Below are 19,796 nucleotides of genomic sequence, written 5' to 3'. Positions count from 1 at the left end.
AGTCACACCACGCCTAACATGCTACGGAATGGAAGTCTGTGTCATCTTCAGAATGAGCACGCTTTATTTAGGAGCGATATGTAATGCAAGGTAATTCCAAAAATGTGGCATATTTTAGTTGTCAGTATTACTTTACTACTGATCTATAAAGGGTGGAAACAATTCTTACGGGTTCTCATGGAAAAATTAGAATTTAATTTGTTCTTAGATTAAAACAACAAGATCAACATCGATGAGCATTGATGAATTAAGTTGAGTTAGTAACGTAATGTGAATACAAAATTGACTTAATATTGTATCAATACCGTAACATGATAATTTTTTAAAATAAGATTAGAACTACTTGTATGTTTTTAAAGCTTATGCAGTTTTATAGTGATATTTTTATAATAACATTGACTTGTTACGTCTATCAAATCATGTATATCATTAAAGAGGACATTATAATCAAATTCTTAAAAAGCGATGATACAAATATAGATTAATTTTTGGGTCACGTTCACATATACGAAGAAGCACACTATCACACAAATACGCTTTAACTTACGCTTTATACATCGTATTCCGCTATAAGTGAAAAAATAATGTGTGGAAAGTTGTATGTGCATACAAAATGTAGTTGTGTATAATACAGAATTTGTGTAACAATTTTTAGTGATATATCTGATAAGCCAATAACAGTGTACATTATTCACTAAATACAAAATAACATTAACATTACATCAATGTTATAATTTCCCACTTAACAACGTAATTGTTACGCACAACAACAAAAAATGTGATATATTATATATATTTATACTGTTGAGTGAGGAAATTATAATTTGATGCAATATTATTTTGTATTTAGCGCATTAAAAGATTATTCGAGTGTGCATGTGTTTCTTCGATGTGTTCGCAATTGTAAATAACAAAATGAAATATTTATATTTGTTTATGTAATTAACGTAATAAAATATTTAAATAAATAATAGTAATTAATATGTATAATTTTATAAATACAGTAAATCCCCTAATAAATTTTGTGATTGTTTATATGTAGTAATTAAGCGTGTACATCTATAGTATTATTTATTTCCACCGATAAATTGAATAAAAAAAAAAACAGAAATATATATCATCAAGTATTATATTTATGAATGCTCGTCTGTGACAGTGTTGTAATGAACTTTTTGCGTTTTTCTATCAGTGTACGCTGCCGTAAATACCTACGTGTTATGAAAATCGGCTATTTGTTTCAAATTAGTGAAGATAACTTCTTTATTGTCTCGTACAGCTCGCGGAACGCCAGGATTATCGAGAGGCTTTAGATAACGTTCAACGACGAGTTGAATATCCTTGCCGAATTCTTCCTCAGTTTCGATTAACTCTTTCACAACAGCTCTGTAAGTAAAGCAAATGTTAAGATATTTTTGTCTTACTGTTGATTATATTAAAATATAATTGTAAAAGAGATTAAAAAATATATATGTATATTATATGTAAATTATAAAAATGCGTTAAAAATTGAAAGATAAGAGCAAATACATACTCTCGTCGATAATGAGAATCTTCTGGCCGACTCATTGATGAAGTCTCTTCACTAAGCGCCGTTTGCATTAAAATGGATGAAGGTAACCATCCCTGCCTTCCGTCAGATGTACGAACGTATACCCTATAAAGTAACAAGTCGTATTAGACATTTGCATATTGTAAAAAAAATATCTTCCACCGAATACTTGCATTTTTCCAAGATCGCAGACATTTTAAGAGATTTTATAATGTTGCATCTTTATAAAAATAAAAACAAATTTCTCCTTGAAATTATTAATCGTACTAATCATTTGTGATAATTCGCGATTGTATATTCTTAACATTTAAAAACTTATCGAAAGGTCATTTTTTCAGAAATCTTCATTGAACGATTTCATTCTCGACTATTATAATTCATTGTACAATTTTATTCTCGATTTTCGCCGATAATTTTTAGTCAAATAAAATTATCTAACAATTAGATCAAGTCGGATCAGATGTTATCGACAGAGATGATATAGATAGACATTCGAAAGCGTAGGAGTTCTCGCAGTTATATTTATGCAGAATGACTAAGGCATCGTGCCATCGAAGTCATCGTCCATTCACAGAACGCAAAATATGCTGGCGGACATACTCGAATTGCTACAAGAGTTTTATCATGCAATGTTTCCATTCTCATGGTTATAGAAAAGTGCATTATCTCAGTCTCACCAATTCACTTTAACAGTGAAACGTAATTCAATATTGCATATCGAATTATGCCTGTTTCTATCAATGTAGATCAATTTTAATCTCAGGACAATTTATTTTTCATTCTTTTTTAATTCTTAGATATAGAAAAAATGAAGAGTTAGTTGTACCAAAATTGAAATTAAACTGCATTGATAGAAACGAGCATTTGTCTAACAACATAATTTTCTAAAATTATAAATATTGTATGTTGAGTTTTTGCAAAACGTCTACGTAATATCTCCTTAGTACAATGCTTTTTCGACGTTTAAAGATTCTTTTAGGTAATCAGTTATACTATCGATTTTACTGACATTGGCCTGTCGCCAATCGCGCAAAGATATGATCGCTCGAGATATTATTGCGCAGGACGTTTATAAATGCTTAATCTTCATTAGCGTCGTAATTCAGCGTTGTTAAATTTATTTTGGAACCGTGCAAATCCAAATTTGCTCTCAATACAGCTGCATGAACGGATTGCTTTTGTCTCGTATTTAAACAGTCACAAAACGTGCACATGCTGCAGGAATTTGAATGACTGTTCCGTTAAATGTGACAACGTAACAACAAAGGAATGTATCGAATCATTTATTATAAATATTTAATTTAGTAATATTTGAATATTCAATGTTATGATAATTTATCATTTTACATTTTTAGTCAGAATATAATAGTTTTTGTGACATTTATCTATAAGAATATTCGTTACAATTAGTACAGCTTATTTTGATATATTAATTCATAATTGAGATTTTGTAGAGTTAAACTTTTTATAATACCTTCATTAAATTATTTGTCATTTTAAACTTATAAAACTAATCTGCGTTAGCTTATTAAAAATTTATACATATTTCTTGAATTATCATTGTTTACGGCATACAATATTAAAAGGATTGACAGCATTTTAATGGCGTCGTTATCTTATAACACAGGAAGCTGATGGTCACGTAGTGCGGTGTTCTTGATGAGTCAAAATTTAATATTGCAGCCTTCATTATTCTATTCTGAGTCGGTTACTTTAGACTTTGTTATGAGATTAGGGTAAAATATTACACATCGAAGAGCTAATTTACGCTTTCGGCGATAAAATTAGCCGATGCGGAACGTATTTCTAATCGTCACGTTATCAGATGATTTTCAAGGTGGAAATCTAAATGAATATTATTGTCCCAGTCTCAACGCGCTTTACCTTTGAAGGCTTGTATCTGAGTCGACATTCGGACTGCTTCGAGCACGCGGATCTGCATGATTTCGACGTGGCCGAATCGAAAGCTTGTGTTTGGCAGCCGAATTGTCCAAGATATCGCCAACTTCGACCTCCAGATCGGGATCGATTCTCGCTTTCCTACAACAACGCGAAGCATCCGCTATAGGATCTCGTCCACTTGTGCGACGAGGAGTTTATAGGAAAGAGATTTGTATCTCTTGATGTTATGTTATATATCTATTATATAACATTTTTATAGAACAAATTATCTATTTGTTATCGGAATTAACCGCATAACAATGAGTAAGTCTTTAACGTGCAAAGCGATTAAAGCGGATGTTTCACAAGCATTGTAGTAGGATGAGGATGCCATTTGCGGATTATATTTCGCAACATGCCGTTTCGTCTTGTTAATTTTGCGGATATAGTTGAAAGCCATGTGCTGTGCTAATTTTACGACGTGTAATAGCAAGACGTAGATTTCACAGTACGGTTCTTTCATCGTTATATTACTTTATTTCAGAAGTCCCATGTGATTTAACAACAATTTCAAGATTTTTATCTTTGACTATTCGAGGATTATTCACCTGTTGTAGCGAGCGCATAAACACACAATTTTCTTACCTAATCGAAATCACTATCGCGAGATTTTTATGCGACTATAAATTTCGCGCGTATTTTCCATCGGTCGATTTACAAATTTCGCATGATATGTCAGACGAGTCATGCCAAACGCCAATAAAACCACCGTACAGTATAAAAATAGAACACCGCGGGCGGGTGTGCAAGCAGAAACCCAAGCGTGTCTTATATTCGCAGGGCAATGATCCTCGTCTTATGGTTCGACATCCGGATTAGCTTGACCGAAGCTCCCCGATTTTCTTACGATCACACGGAGAAGCCACGGGGTTCAGCGATGGACGTGAAAGTATATAATTGCGGCCGCGGTTAATACGCGTACAAACAGGAGCTGCCTTCAAATTCTCCGATATTATCTGCGCTCGCTCTCGCGAGAAGACCAGTGTCAGCGTTAATAGACGAGATGCACCTGTTGGCCATAAATGCGCCCGTTTAATTTGATCACTCGGTTATCACTTCCGCATGTACGCCGAGATCTCGGGTATCGGTGATAAACAACCTGGACAATCGTTATCGCAAGCATGTCGACGAATGAGACGCGCGTGTGAACGATGAGTCGCGCAGACTATCTTTAGATCGAGTGGTGAATTTTATCTACCACGAAACGGTTGCCACCCACGTGTACGCGCACGATACGAAAATCAGCGCGATGACAAAATCCATCGAGAAGCTATCTTTTCTTTTCTCTTTTTAAATTGTATCCTTGAACTAAAAATTACTTACTTTGCCGAACCGTCATGATCGACGGCCTCGACGATGTCACCAACATTCACGGTAAATCCATCGGTGTCCGCTATATAGTCCTTCACAATGACATAATTTTCCGAAGATCCCTGTAACAAAAATACGACGACACAAATAGAATAAAAAACTGTATCGGACTTTTTTTTCAACCTTGCACCTTGAAATAAAAATAGGAATGATGCATCTTTTTTTATAAATTGTAAAACGCAATTGAATTATAAAACTATGGTTTTGGTTGAAAGATAGAGACAGATTTTGGAACCATTCAGCGTTGAAAGAAATTAACAAGAGATGAAAATCTGAAAAATTATATCACTCGCGAAACTAGACCTAACGCGAATCACTCTTTCTTGATTAAATAATTTATAGTTAACTTGAAATATAAAATATTAAATATATTGGCTCTTCGATAGAAAATGTTCATCACATACTTCCGTTCCCATCTTCCTAATATTATACTTTACCCGCTCAAAGCTGCACCATTGCCGAGCACCGTTCAATCTCTTCAGACTTGGCGTGTTCTCCCTGCTGACTGAATAAAAAGCATTCGATTGTTCAGATTTTGATAGAGTTGCAGTACCATTACTTTCTTGCTTATTGGAACTACCATTGGCAGAGCCATCCAGACTACTCGCAATCGATGTTGTACCGGTAAAGGTTGACATCATCTCGCCGATTTCAACATCCACTTCCTTTGCTACCGGGCAACAATACATGGAGAACCGATGAGCGGCTGGACGATTCAGCCTGAGCGCCGAAAATACGTGCAACGGTTCGAAATGATGTATACCATCTTCATCAAGGACAGTATAGGCGACTTCGCCGGTTAACACCGATCTGGAAGCCTCTCTAGGTACGACTGCTTGCATACCCTGTTTCAAAATCATGAAAATAGCCGACCGCTTATGACTTCTTCTCAATAAGAATTCTTCCATTGCCAAGCTGTTGTCAGCGCGTAGCAACGCAGTTGGAACATCGGCTGAGGACATCAAAGGAGTCTCTTCAGCTACTATCATCAGCGCGGCACTCTCTCTTACGAGAGTTCGTAATCGTGGATCCGTTTTAGCCAATTCGGGATCACTACATAGCTGTCCGAGAGCATTCATAAAAGGTGGCCGTTCTTCTGCGAGTTTCCTCATGATTGCTAGCCTCTTCAATACGTCCATGGTTACCCGGTCGTTTGCCAGAGCCTGGGTAGATTTTTCATCGCTGATCACTGACAGCAAGCTGTTCGCCGTGTCAGGCATCCCTAGAGCTCGTGCTAAACCTACAGCTTGAAGCAGCATCTCGCGAACGTCCGGTCCCTCGGCATTCAATAGCTCTGTTACGCGAATTTTGCTCGATTCTCGGACCGCCTGGACGATCGCCCTATGAACCGTCTCCGCAGCTTCCTTCTCAGTCGCCACGTCCGCCACGTGTCGCGATACATTTTTCAGAACAAGTGACACTAGCTCTGGATCGTTCTTCGAAACGGTTCGAAAGGCCGGTCCAATTAAATCCGTATTGTGTTCCTCTTCGAGAACCAGCGATAGCTTGTCGAGTACAACATCTCTCCGCAACGGCTGACGTGGACTCACGGTCGATTTGAGAATGTTTACTTTGTTTTTCTTGGTGTTCAACAATTCTGACAGTATACTTTGGCAAAGAGAACTGCGATTTTGCGAAATTAAGAGAATTTTTAGAATTTCATCTACCGATCGATCGATGTCTTGATCGTTTTGACGCAATAGAATGTTAAATGATTCACTAATGGAAGAATAGACGAAGTCTTGAAAATTGCTATTATCTAATGTTATTTGTTGATCATCCGATATCATCAGGGCAGTTGCTGCAATCGCTGCTCTTATTATACCCTGCAGTGATTCGACGTTATTCTCATTGTTTGTTCTTATTCCTTCAGTTTCAATAACAGGCGATCGATTACCGTTTGTTAACGTTATTATATTTTCAGCGTCTGAATTTCGTTGCTGCTGCAGAACAATATTTTTCGCTAATTGCGCAATTGTCGACATAACTTGCGCCAACTTCACCGCCGTACCACCTTGCAGACCTAATTTTGTCGCCACGGCGAGAGCCTGCTCTAAAGCCATCGCCTTCGGATCCACATCCACGTCCACTGTCGGTAGACTTGTCGCAACTTTTCGTCCCACGGATAATCCCGCCTCAGATAGTTCGTGTAACATCTTAGAGTCTATGCTGGTCTCACCGCGATGGCGAAAGCGTGGATTGTAATGTAGATGCTGCGGGCGCAGCAGTCGCAGCTCCTCGGGAGTAACCTCGAACCCCTGTACAGAAAACTCCAGCTCACCCTCAGGCGTATCAATGAGATCAGGGGCGACGAAACAAGGCCCTTCTTCCGTCTGCACGATTTGACCCGGTATGAAAGTCACACCCATTTCGCCTGCCTCCACCACGCGACCAGGTACAAATCTGGGCCCATCCGGCGTGTCGACCACTTGTCCCGGTACGAATCTAGATCCCTCTTCCTCGGTGTAGATTACCTGACCGGGAATGAACGTCGGTCCTACTTTGGTATCGACGATCTGACCTGGCACGAAACGTGGTCCATCCGACGTATCTACCGTTTGACCGGGCACGAACTTGGGACCGGTTCGGGTCTCCACTATCTGACCAGGTACGAATTTTGGTCCACTGCTAGTATCGATTACTTGACCAGGCACGAATTCCTCGCCCTTCTCTGTTGTAACTATCTGACCTGGTAAGAAACCATCCTCTGTCATGACACCCGGTACAAAACGTGGCCCGTCCTTGTCACCGGTAACCAACTGTCCGGGGACGATTTTCCTGCCTTCCGGCAGATTTTTCGCGTTCTCCGGAAAGAACTCGATACCCTTCTCTGTCTGCACCATGTGACCGAAGACTTCACGCTGCTGAAAAGTTAATACTGCACTCGCAGTCTTTGAATTTACAGGTATACCGACAGGACCGGCGTCTTGGAAAATTACTTCATCGAACTTTCTCGCTGCGATAAATTCGAAGCCTTTCTCGGTGATAATGGTTCGTCCTGGACAGAATACCACACCTTCCGGAGTCTTTAACACTTGCCCTTCAACAAATTTCTGACCTTTCGGGGTATCCAGCGTCATTCCCGGCACAAATGTTGAGATATCTTCTGTTTCTCTAGCAATACCAGGAACAAAATGTTTCTCGCCCAATTTTGTAGTCACGTATTGACCTGGAACAAATTGTGAACCTTCAGCTGTTAGCAATGTCTGTCCAGGAACAAACTTGGGTCCGCTGTTTGGTGATTCAACGCATTGACCAGGTACAAATTCGTGTCTGCCATCGATCTGCACATTCTGTCCCGGCACAAAGACTGACTCGCCACGATAATCCGTAACGGTCTGGCCCACCATAAAACGTACTCCATCCGGAGTAACCACGGTTTGACCGGCGACGAAGGTACCATTTGCTACTACTTGACCAGCTACAAATTTTGGACCCTCCTCCGTCAGAACGGTCTGACCTTCAACAAACTTGCTTCCCTCGCTTGTGTGGAATGTCTGTCCTTGCACGAAACGCTCGCCTCGCTCTGTCGTTAAGGTCTGTCCAGTGACGAACACTGACGTCCTTGCTCCCTCCGACTCATTCACAGTCACTATCTGTCCAGGGACCAAAAGAGGACCATCAGGCGTATTAAGAGTCAATCCTGGAATGAAGGTGGGACCTTGAGGTGTCTGCAAGGTTTGACCAGGCACGAAAATAGTACCGGAAGGTGTATGTACCGTTTGACCAGCGACAAATCTTTCCGCCGATTTGATGTCCAGCTTGAGACCTTTAACGTTATGCATCGTGAGCTTCTTGCCAGTGGACAGATTTCGCACTAGTTCAGGTATTTCCTCTATCTTAGGTAAACATTCTAATGCCTGTTCTCCAGCTTGCAAAAACTTCTCCGTCACGTTCGCGCTCCCTTCAAGATCATCCTGTGGAATATTTTGAATCGCACTCTGCAATGTAATGTCCGGCTTTGCAATTAAAGGTGTTAGCGGTTTTACGATTGCGATCGCTTCAAAACCACCTACAAACTCAGGTATAGGACTGGTGTATAAGATTGGTTCTTGATCTATAATTTGTGGCTCAGCCATTATAGGTATTGGTACTTTTTCGATTATTGGCACACCAGTTGGTTTCTTCGAATCGTTCTGCAATGAATTCCAATCTAATATGTTGGAAACGGGTTTTATTGGGTCCTTAAAGGCACTCGACATATTCACGACATCAAAAGACATCAGTTTCGCTTGTTCTATATTTACGTGCTTCCAGTTTTCTGCCATTTCTTCTTTGATCTCTTCTTTGATGCTTCGTAATTTAAGTTGCTTGGTACGTTGGAGCTCTTCCTCATCGGCTGCTCTCTCTTTCTCCTCAAAAAATTTCTTTGCATAATTCAGTACAGTCTGTTTCTTCCTTTTTCGTTTTCTAGCTTCCACTTCCAGCTTTTCTCGTTCCTTCAGCACCTCTTCTCGTGGTCCCATGCCGTCATAAAGATTTTCAAAATCCACTAAGTTCTTAAAATCCACAGACACATTTTTGCCTTGCTTCAATCTTAACAAAACGGTATCACAATCTCTCGAGAGCATTACATCTTTGACGTCTCCGTCCCTAACGGCGGCTTCCAACTTCGCTGGAAATACAAGGCTGCATCTTCGTTCTTCCACCGTGTACACAAACTTCTCTGCTTCTTCAATTGGAGTTTGTTTCGTGTTTAGAAGCTCTCTTAGTGCACGTTGCTGCTCACCCTCGCCCTCCAAAATCGGGAAGACGTAGCGATAGTCCTTGAGCATCACGTGTCTTTTCTTTTCGCCGACAATCAAACCGGCAGTGTAATGATGCGCGCCGAGACCCGACGCGTTCGTGATCTTACATTTTGACTTGTCATGAGGATGCGCGCCCAACAGCACCGGAATGTAATGATGAGTTGGCAAGCCGTAGGATTTGCCAGTGATGCGGCAGAATCGCTTCGCGTCCGCTGGACTTATAGGTGGTAAAAGCGGAAAGTAGTTTGGTCTAGGGAGACCCCGACTTTTACCTGTAATCCTGCAGAAGGACATTGTCTTCTCCCGAGATAATTATTTGATATTTAATGAAAACATTAATAATACTTTATAATTTTGCTAACGATTACTTGATTTTATCATTCTTGATTTTAAATTATTCTTCTCTTAATCGTGTCCTTCTTGGTGGCTTATTAATAGTACTCTGATTGATGACTTGAGATTACAGATATACTCTGCGATTTTAAAAGCGGTTAGAATGAAAAATTATATGTTAAACTTTCGAGATTTCGAGTAATTTAGATTCGTCTTGAACTTGAACTCGCGACGAATTCACAAATCGTGCGAATCGAATTGGTCTTAAGAGCGCGCTATAGAAGCTCGCGTTTTAACCAATCGATTTATATACCGATTCTTTCTTCAGAAATGAATGTCCTATCACATTTACGCCCACACGTCAACGAAATCGTTTTGCCGGTGATGTAGATAAATGGACATCAGCTCGAAACTTGGCATCCACACGATGGGAATCGCGACTTTGCGCCCTCGATCATTTTCACGCATCACCGTCTCACCTCCGCCGCGATATCTGTTGAATTTCGTTTTCAATTTATCTACATATGTCTAGATTCTGAATACAATTTCTTGCACATGATTTCCTTCCCTTTTTTGAATAAAATATAATTTAAATCAAAGCGTATCACTTGTCGATGCTTCTCGATATAAATCTTTATAATTGATCCAAAGTTGAAAAGTTTTAACATCCATTTAAAATTTTTGTTTAACAAGAAATTTGTCTTACTACTTGAGTTAACATTTGCTCAATATTATTTATTCTCTCTTTTCTTAGAACGGGCATTTAACCATTTGACATTTTACTTTCGATTGCTTAATACCTCGTACGCGTCACCTGTACATTGACATAACATTGAGCATTTCACAGTTTACTTTTCATATTTATAATTCTAACAAAAAAAAAAAAAATTTCTATGCATCATTTCATGTCACGAATCGCAACCTTAACTTCTTTATTAGTCCACTTATTAATTTCGCATATGCACTTTTATGCAGATAATTTAATAATAGTTCTTCAAAAATAATTTAGAAAATGCAAACTTAAAAATGAAACTATTAATAATCATTAATTTTCAATATTCGCACAGAAATTTTTTGAATTTCCCAATAATATTTAATCTTGTAAAGCAAAATTTCTTTCCTCTAAACACTGATTGTTGAAATAATTTTATTCTACCCTGTTTCCTTGCTAGAAATATAAAAAATTATTTTGCTTCTTATCGTTTCGTCCTACATGAAAATATTCATTCTCGTCTATTATACATATTTGATGTCATTCGTTTCTCGTTGCAGTGTAATCGGATGAACGCGTTCTCCATTATTTTTATACTGCAATTTTTTATTTCATAGCCCGTATAGATTCTCGTTCATGCCGATCACTAAGCAAAACATCTTCACTCTCATTACACCGATCACATCGTTCGGCTTCTCGCGAGATGCAGTCCTCCCGAAAGGTGTATATCGGCGATACGCGGCGAAAGCGAGACTACTCTCTGCGTACGAAGTGGCTAAGAGCCGTTTGCACAGCGAGTCTCTCTCTCTCAGCTCCCACGACCAGAAATAGCTTACCCTTCTTACACTTCTCCAATACATCTTTAGAACAGAGTACACGGACCCGGATCTCCGTGAAGTCGTGCATAGCCGACACCGGATTTTCGGCGCACGGGAGTTTGCACGTGGAAGTTTCTCGCGTTCTGAAAGCCACGGATTTGGTAACCACAGATTCGGTTTTGAAACTGCATGACAATTTGAATAGAATATATTTTATTAGAATTATACGATTGAAATTAATAATCTTGATGTTTATATAATTATATTGTTGTTATAATGTTGTTTATATAATTATACTGTATTATTGATTACTCAAAGAATATTTTTTTTGTATTTTTCTCTATGTAAATTAAAATTTCCTATGTTTTCATCATGAATTTTAGTGTAAATTTTAAGAATTACTTGGTAATTTTCTTGATAATAATGATGCACTGAGTGGAGTTCCGTTTTAAACAATGCTGGGCGCAAGTTCCGGCAATAAATCGCAAATGTTAGTTTAAAAAGTGTAAAAGGCGATTTGCTCTGAGGCGCTTTGTTGGCAATGTCAAGCGGAGTAGGTGTGAGAAATAAAGCTTTACAATGAAAAACGATGAGAATGAGCGATGCCGTTTAAACTTAAACATCTATTTGATATGGTGCCAGTCCACTGGCAGACGAAGGAAAAATCACGCGCGAGCATTCAGAACATACTCGCATATTTTTATGGTCGAGCGAGCAGTTTTCCAAGCGTGACTTAATAGACAAACCGAAGTTACTTTAACGTTTTGTTCCGCGGTCGTTGGCAATGATTTACGACAACTGTTAGCTTTCTCAGGGAAGAAGTTGAGCGAACCATGATAAACAATGCAAGGTCAATATTGATTTATAATTATGAAAGCGTTCTAATTTATATATTATTTCATCACAATAAACAAGCGCATAAATCATCAGTGAAACGTTAAATTTAATTTCAAAGAAATAAAATGGATTTATCTGCATAAAATTTAAATAAGTACAACAGTTGTTATAACTTCTGTCAACAATATTAAAATAAGAAATTGATTACAGAAATGAAGTATCGATTGCAGAATTTGACGAAGTACTTAGTTGATTACAAAGATCACATTAACCACATAAATTATTCTTTATAATTCTTCTATATTCTCAACTGTTTTTTCTCAAAATCCGGAAGATTCCTTTGGATGATGACGAGGCGCCAGACGTGTGCATATTGTGCGGAATTCGCGATCGCTCGTATAATTCACTGACGACCGATAAACGCATCTGGCCGTTGTTAAAATTGCACGACGCGATCAAAAATAAACCGGGAATAAAAACCAACCACTGCCGGGCAAGTACCTCGCGTGTAAACGTAAACCGTGTAAATTTCTCGGGCTTTGTCCCCAGTTTGCCTCACTCTCCATTTCCAGAAATGTTTTATCAGTGTCATGATGATAGAGTAAAACGTGTGCTAAGATATTAATACTAATAATTATTGTATATACATATTATACAAAAGCTGTTGTATATACGTATTACAAAAAGCTTAATGGGATAAGGAGTGTAAAAAGACAAACAATGAATTAAAATAAATTCTATTTTTACCTTATATAATCAATAATAAAATATATAACGAGATGATAATAATTCTATATATATATTACAACACTAAGAAGTTGCACGATTAACTAAACCGAGCCTAATAGGGTTAGGCACATATTTCGGTGCAACATCGCGAAGCATTGCTTCGAGAAACTTGAAACGCGCCGACATAATGCATCCCTTGTATGCATCGCGCGAAAGAGAACGATTTTAATAAAAAGAAAGCCGAGCGAAAGGTGACGGGAAAAAAGGGAAAGACAACGCGTGAAGACGAAAGACACACACACGTATCGCGGGAGAGCTCGAAATGGCAATGTGTAGACTACAGCTTTTGGCAGCGAATCAGATATTCCATCTACTTCTGTCATGTACCCGCCTGGTCTCCTCTCAATCACAATGATTCCGAGATTTTTTCTACAGACCGACGCAGTGTGTCAAAAAAGATGTTGTCAAGGACATGTCAATCTCATTCGCTAAATGAGACTCACATAGTCGAGAAACTCTATAAGAGAAGAAGAGAGAGAGAGAGAGAGAGAGAGAGAGAGAGAGAGAGAGAGAGAATATATCTTCATATAATATTCATATAATATAATTTTTTTAATAATTTAATAAAGCATATGTTCCAAAATCTGTCTGCATAAAATACGTTCGATAATAATACAGATTATAACAATTTTTTATATCTTTATTTCTTACATCTTTATTTCCTATGTATATAGCATAAAAATATAGCTTTAATATGCATATATCAATAGCAATAATATTGGAGCGCTAATATAGGTCGGTATTCATAGTTGATTCTTATATTTGAGGCTGTCTTAAGCACAGTCTTAAGATGTCATAAGCCAATTAGAGGATTAGCATCTTAAGACATTACTTAAAATCGTCTTAAAATAAGAACTGACAATGAATACCGGCCATAGAGACGTAATTGTCTTTGCTTTTGGACAATTATTTAAAGATTTGTACGGTATTTGCATGTTTAAAAATCAAGATAGTCCATCAAATGTAGCATCACTCACTGTAATACATAAATGCATAGACATATAGTATGAAATATGAATAGACGGAGCATTGCCTCCTTTACATACTTATTTCTGTTCTATGAATAAATGTCATTTGTTTCAGTTCCAGATATATCGAACACATAACATATTACATAAAGCGTTTTCTACCATCTATAACTAAGACTGTGTTCCAAAATATTCACTACCAATACTACAAATCTATAGAGCGCACGTAACATAAACTACAAATTTTTAGAGCTGACACTGAATTTTGAAACACAGTCTAAATATCGATGTGTTTTTATTGTTTTATATTAATTAATTTAAGCTGATCTAAACATTTGTTATTTCTTTGAGCTGTAATCATTACTTATAATCTATGGCCTTTTTTTCTTTCTTTTCATAAATTAAAACGTATATATGGCTGTTTTATTTTAAATATAGAAGATATAGATAATAAAGTGCAATTGAAAAAAATGGGAGCGGCGTTCTTTTTCATGATCAATATTATACTCACTCTGCTTGCTAAATGTACGACTTCTTTAGTTACCCCTCGTTGAATTGTCGTTCCACTAGTGATGGTACGAGACTCCAACGAAAATTCTGCACAAACAATGCAACAAACACTACATATAGAAAAATATCAGTATTTATATACTGATAAATATCTTTATCATAAATCATAAAATTTAAATAGCGCAATTCTAAATTTCCAACATTTTTCATGCATAACATATATTCGATTTATTATTATGCAAACAACATAAATGTATTTAAATTTGCTTACACGACATAATTGTAATAATTTAAGCAAAGGAGAAAGTATTTTTTTACAAGATTTTTATAAAGTATAACAAATATTACTTACCTTTTTTTCTTTTGGATGTAGTACTCATTCGCGAATTAAATGCCATTATTATGTATGTTCAATCATTCAATGTTACATCATTATTCTGAAACAGACGTAAATAAAGGCTAATACAATTTAAGAGCTTTATCTAAATTATCTTATTATCTCAATAATTATTTCAAAATAATAATTTATATTTATTATAATAAATTTTTTATATAAACAAATTTTATTTTTTTATACGTCTACATAAATGCTAATATATCATTGCGATATCATCATTAAACACATCGTTTAATGTTTTCCAAATAAATTTCAAGAAAGCTTGCAAGTTCTTGAAGTCTCTCTTTCGAGCAGTAGGTAACTTATCTACATCAAAGAATCAAGAAAACACAGCAGATTTATCCACGGAAATCTTACAAAGTTATCATCAATCGCAATGTCTAATAACTGTTCAAATCTGTATTCAAAATGAAGAATGTAATGAAACCTATGCCAACTATAGATGCCAACTATAGATTGATTTACAGGTAAAATAAAAATCATAGAAAAAGAACTATAACTCTGACGATATAACTTAACTAAATTGCAATACAATATGGAGAAATAAAGAATATTAGTTTTAAAAATGGAGCATGTATGTATATTTAAGACGAGGGTGGCGGGGAAGATTCCTCTCTTTCCTGTGGCGCGGAAAATCGCGGCTTTTACGACAGTCCTTGATTTTGCCGTCGAGTGCTATAATTCATTACCTAATGGCCAGAGCCAAGACGATAAGTTGTGCGTAATGCACGAATGATTAAAGTAAGCATCTTAGTGGATCAACCTTTGGTTTGAGAGATCCGAGATCTATTTCCGACACGCGGACAGTCGTAGCTGTTCGTCGCGATTGGCTGACTCCGTCGGCTCGTCGCGGTGTTGGCCGCATTTTCATTTGTTTCTCCGTTAATCGGGTCACTTCCGCTATTCGATTTTCGCATCACCGAAGTGCCACACTGAATCGCGGGATTGATGCGCGAGATGATTCATCTTTGGGGAAACTGCAACGCGTGCGTCAGATTATAATTTGAATGTAATTTTAATTTTCAAATTTCGAAATATATGCTCTGCATCGTCCTTAATTTCTGCATTAATTAAATAATAAAATTGCAATAATAAAATTTTGTCAAATTAATATAAAAATAATTTATAGCTTTGTAATTATTATTACGATATTGCAATCATTGAATGCAATAAAAATATCATTCGCTAATCCACGATTTTTCTAGATGAAAAATCTCTTTCGCTGAAATGAAAATATACTGGCCTTGTGTTAATGAACGATATAGCAGCTCACGTGGTCTAAACACATGGCCCCGGAGCTACCATTAGAAAGAAAACTTTTTCTCAAATACAGGTCAAATACGTCTCAAATACGTGATCAAAGATTAGTAATGTACATGGTTACTCCTATTAGTAATTTAATTAAAAAATAAAAGATAAATTCACATCCCCAGATAACAATAAATAAATTTATAAATTTGTCTATCTTATTAACAATTTGTTAATATAACAGGAAAAATGTTTAGACACCAATATACTAATTGAATTAATTCCTTTGTCATTAATTAATTGCCGCGAAAAATTTAACAAGCCAAGAAAAGCAAAATTATAAAAATTTTGTGAATGTTAATGAACTGATTGACTTGAAATTACAGTAAAAAGTAATTAATTACATTATCAGCTTCTATCCTCCGCAAAGTAAATCAAGCTTGGTTTGCGTAGTTTACTAAATAAAATTTACGCGCAAATTTCCATAGAGAGTCGACGTATGTATGTATAACTCTGTTTATACAAAACTAAAAACTTGGCCTTCCTACGGTTTGATTCATTGGATGCTTGACTCTGGGAAACCGTGCCAGGAAAATAGTGCAGCTATTTTATGAAGCACCTTGAGCACGACTAGAGCGATGCATAGAGAGCTATGCGTTTCATTTGGCCAAAAATTTCAGACTGTGTACATACATTATCACGGTTGGCCGTCTCACTGTTTTGATCGCGAGAAAAATTCGTATTCTTGACGATCTTTAGGACATAGCTAAACATATTTCCTAAATATTAATATACTTAATATATCGTATGATATAATAGTAAAAAAATCGTATAATATATTTGCTTAATAAATATATTATCAATTTGTAATTCTAAGTACTAAACGGATCAACGAAAAAGTGAATTGTATAGATATTATTACAAAATAACATTAAAATGAAAATTGAAATTTCTAAAAACCTTGTGCACCTTGTTTTTTAATTAAATTTTTTAATTGATAGAATCTATATTACGTTACTTCTTTCAATTTAATATGGGATATAAAAGTTATTTTAATAGAACAAGCTGTTCAGTTACTTAAGTGTAATATTTCGAAAATTGAGACCAACACGAACAGACGTTTAGTTGACGGCGATATCGAATCCAGGCCTTAACTAATTAATTACATTTATTAATCTGTATCTGTCTCGCTGAAGCGAAATATCATATATCATCACAACGGGATCTCCTCGTTCAGGAAGACTATCATCACGCTTTTGTTTTCGCAACGTGCTACGCTTTGGCAACATTTTATACATGTCACTCAAAACAAATCGGACAGTATGACAAATAGATCATAAAATTATTATTGTCACTATCGAGATCAATTCAGCAAGTGTTATTCGCTACAATTTAAGCGACCAATAACTTTTCCCGTTCAAAGCGATAAGTGATCGTGGTTATTGATACACTTCTCTGATTCGACTTTTAATATTGATCCAGAATTATAATTCTGACTTAAATTCAAATCTTAATATTATATAGATAGAGTAGAATATTAATATGATATTTACAATGTTAACGAAGTAGATTTTATAAATGACATTAGTTATAATAGACTGCATTTCAATTGTCGTATCTTCACATAAAATATATATAGATAATTATATACTTATGCCTATAACATTGGTTAAACTTTGAATGAATTTCTCGATATCGATACCGATCATCGAAGACGACGACGTTTGTATTTCTAACAAGTACGAGCTTTTGTACTTGCACACATACACACATAAACCGTTCACAGCAGAATATACGTGTGAGAAGTGTAGGGTAAGTTGGACAGGGTGAGGTTTCTCGACGAACGGAGCAAGAGATGACTTGACCTATCGAACGAGCTCTACATCGGAATCAGCACCTTAATGCTAACATTCGACACTTGCACAACACACTCGCGCGAAAATAGCACCAACGAGCTGAGCTGACACGGGACGAACGAGAGAAAGAAGAGACAACAGCCAGAAAGGGAAACGTGATCAGGGGAGAAAGAAGAACTGCCCTGGGGGGAGAGAAAGAGGAGAGAGCTATGCACTGACCTCCAGGACCTTCGAGACTGCCTCGGCTTTCACTCACCAACCCTCGGATTATCGGATTTAACACGTAAAGGGGAAAGCAATTGAATTACGTATACAAAATGATCTTCCTCGTCGATCTCCGTCGACGTCACCGAGTCACTCGCTCGCCACTTTGACTACCTAGGAATCTCCGAATAAATCGCCCGAGCCAGTGAGGAAGCCAACCGACGGCTATCTCGAGACTGCTACCAATGCCAGCGACAACGCGTCCCGATGCCCGAACGCAGTTTCTTCTTCTTCTCTTCTCTACCTCCTCATCGCCATCGATAATCTCTTCGACGTGATGCTCCGGATTGCTTTCTTAAATTTTTCCGCTTAATCGCTATATCTCAATTCTGTTCTTCAAACATTACATTTGTTCTACAGGACGATAAAATTCCCTTCTATTTTTAAATTGAACTACTATCTGAATTGATGTAGTCGTTACTCAATTAGAACATATATATATGTTCAAGTACACTAAAATGTTATTAATCATACATTTCTTCTAGTGTTCTTTTCTGAAAATGTCCATACAACTTATTGTTATTTTATTAATTTAAAAAATACTAAATCACAAATAATTGATGAAATATTTTTTAAATCCTTAATCTTTTAGCCGTAATATTAACCTTAATATTATTGAAATATTTTCTAATTTATTTACTATTTTTTTTATTCTTTTCAATTAATTTTCAAAAAATAATTTTAAAAAATAAAGTAACGTAAAACTTTCTCTCTCTTTGATAAAATCAGCTATTCTTCTACTTATAAAATGTTTTTTTTATTTTTGATGTAATAAACCATTCTTGTTTTACAAACTGAAATGAGAACAACTACTGCGAAATCATTGTTATGGGGTTTGCATATGCTAATTCGTAGCGCGGTCAATTGGCCGAGTTTCGGCCGCTTCTAATAATAATCGATGCCTGCACGTCTCTCCAGGGATTTCTCTTCACGGATCCAAATCGATACCAAGACGGTTAACAGCGTTATACTGACTGCGATTTCTTTACTACTGATCAGTTATGACGTATTTCGTTATTGTACGCGGCTTTTAAATTGAGAGCAGATGAGATTTATTAGCGTATCGAATCTGTTACAATATGTAATACAGCGTTGCAAATTTAACGTCATAAAAATGTTAATTATCCTGAAAAACATTAACAACAATTTAATGTGATATAAAATTTTGGCGAACAAACACTAAAGTTTGGCAATGTTGAAAATGATGAAAAATTATATATACTTTTATTTATTAAATTATAATTTTTAAATATTTGAATTGTACTAACTCTGAACACAAAACAAAGCTAAATCTAATGATGCCTTATTCAGTCTAATGAAGGCATTCGCGACAAAATGAGATTGGCGAGAAGAAAGCAACATTTACATGTCGATTTATCGCTCACATTTTTATCTATCGATGTAGTTACGAGGAACTCGAATTGTGCAACTTCTCGGTTTCGCCGATGAAGTGCG

The 19,796-nt window shown here is 36.5% G+C and overlaps 1 protein-coding gene across 8 annotated transcripts in view; it reads right to left on the bottom strand.

The window, feature by feature from the left end:
- LOC108750598 (muscle M-line assembly protein unc-89) overlaps positions 1-18,510 on the bottom strand; it is a 51,151-nt gene extending 32,641 nt beyond the window's left edge. For 4 of the 8 annotated variants that reach the window (XM_018490131.1, XM_018490130.1, XM_018490133.1 and 1 more), the window contains exons 1-5: positions 5,299-9,903; positions 4,814-4,923; positions 3,434-3,589; positions 1,532-1,654; positions 1,213-1,383 (exon numbers count right to left, since the gene is read on the bottom strand). In XM_018490131.1, the coding sequence (XP_018345633.1) occupies positions 1,213-1,383; positions 1,532-1,654; positions 3,434-3,589; positions 4,814-4,923; positions 5,299-9,903 (5,165 nt within the window). Of the gene's footprint in view, positions 1-1,212; positions 1,384-1,531; positions 1,655-3,433; positions 3,590-4,813; positions 4,924-5,298; positions 9,923-14,577; positions 14,664-14,928; positions 15,014-18,296 lie in introns of those variants that run through there. The other 4 variants (XM_018490136.1, XM_018490129.1, XM_018490134.1 and 1 more) reach the window with 4 other exon arrangements.
- Between the last annotated feature and the right edge of the window lie 1,286 nt (positions 18,511-19,796).

Source organism: Trachymyrmex septentrionalis, unplaced genomic scaffold (genome assembly GCF_001594115.1).
Source record: "Trachymyrmex septentrionalis isolate Tsep2-gDNA-1 unplaced genomic scaffold, Tsep1.0 scaffold37, whole genome shotgun sequence".
Taxonomy (NCBI): domain Eukaryota; kingdom Metazoa; phylum Arthropoda; class Insecta; order Hymenoptera; family Formicidae; genus Trachymyrmex; species Trachymyrmex septentrionalis.
This window is presented reverse-complemented; position numbering and strand designations above follow the sequence as displayed.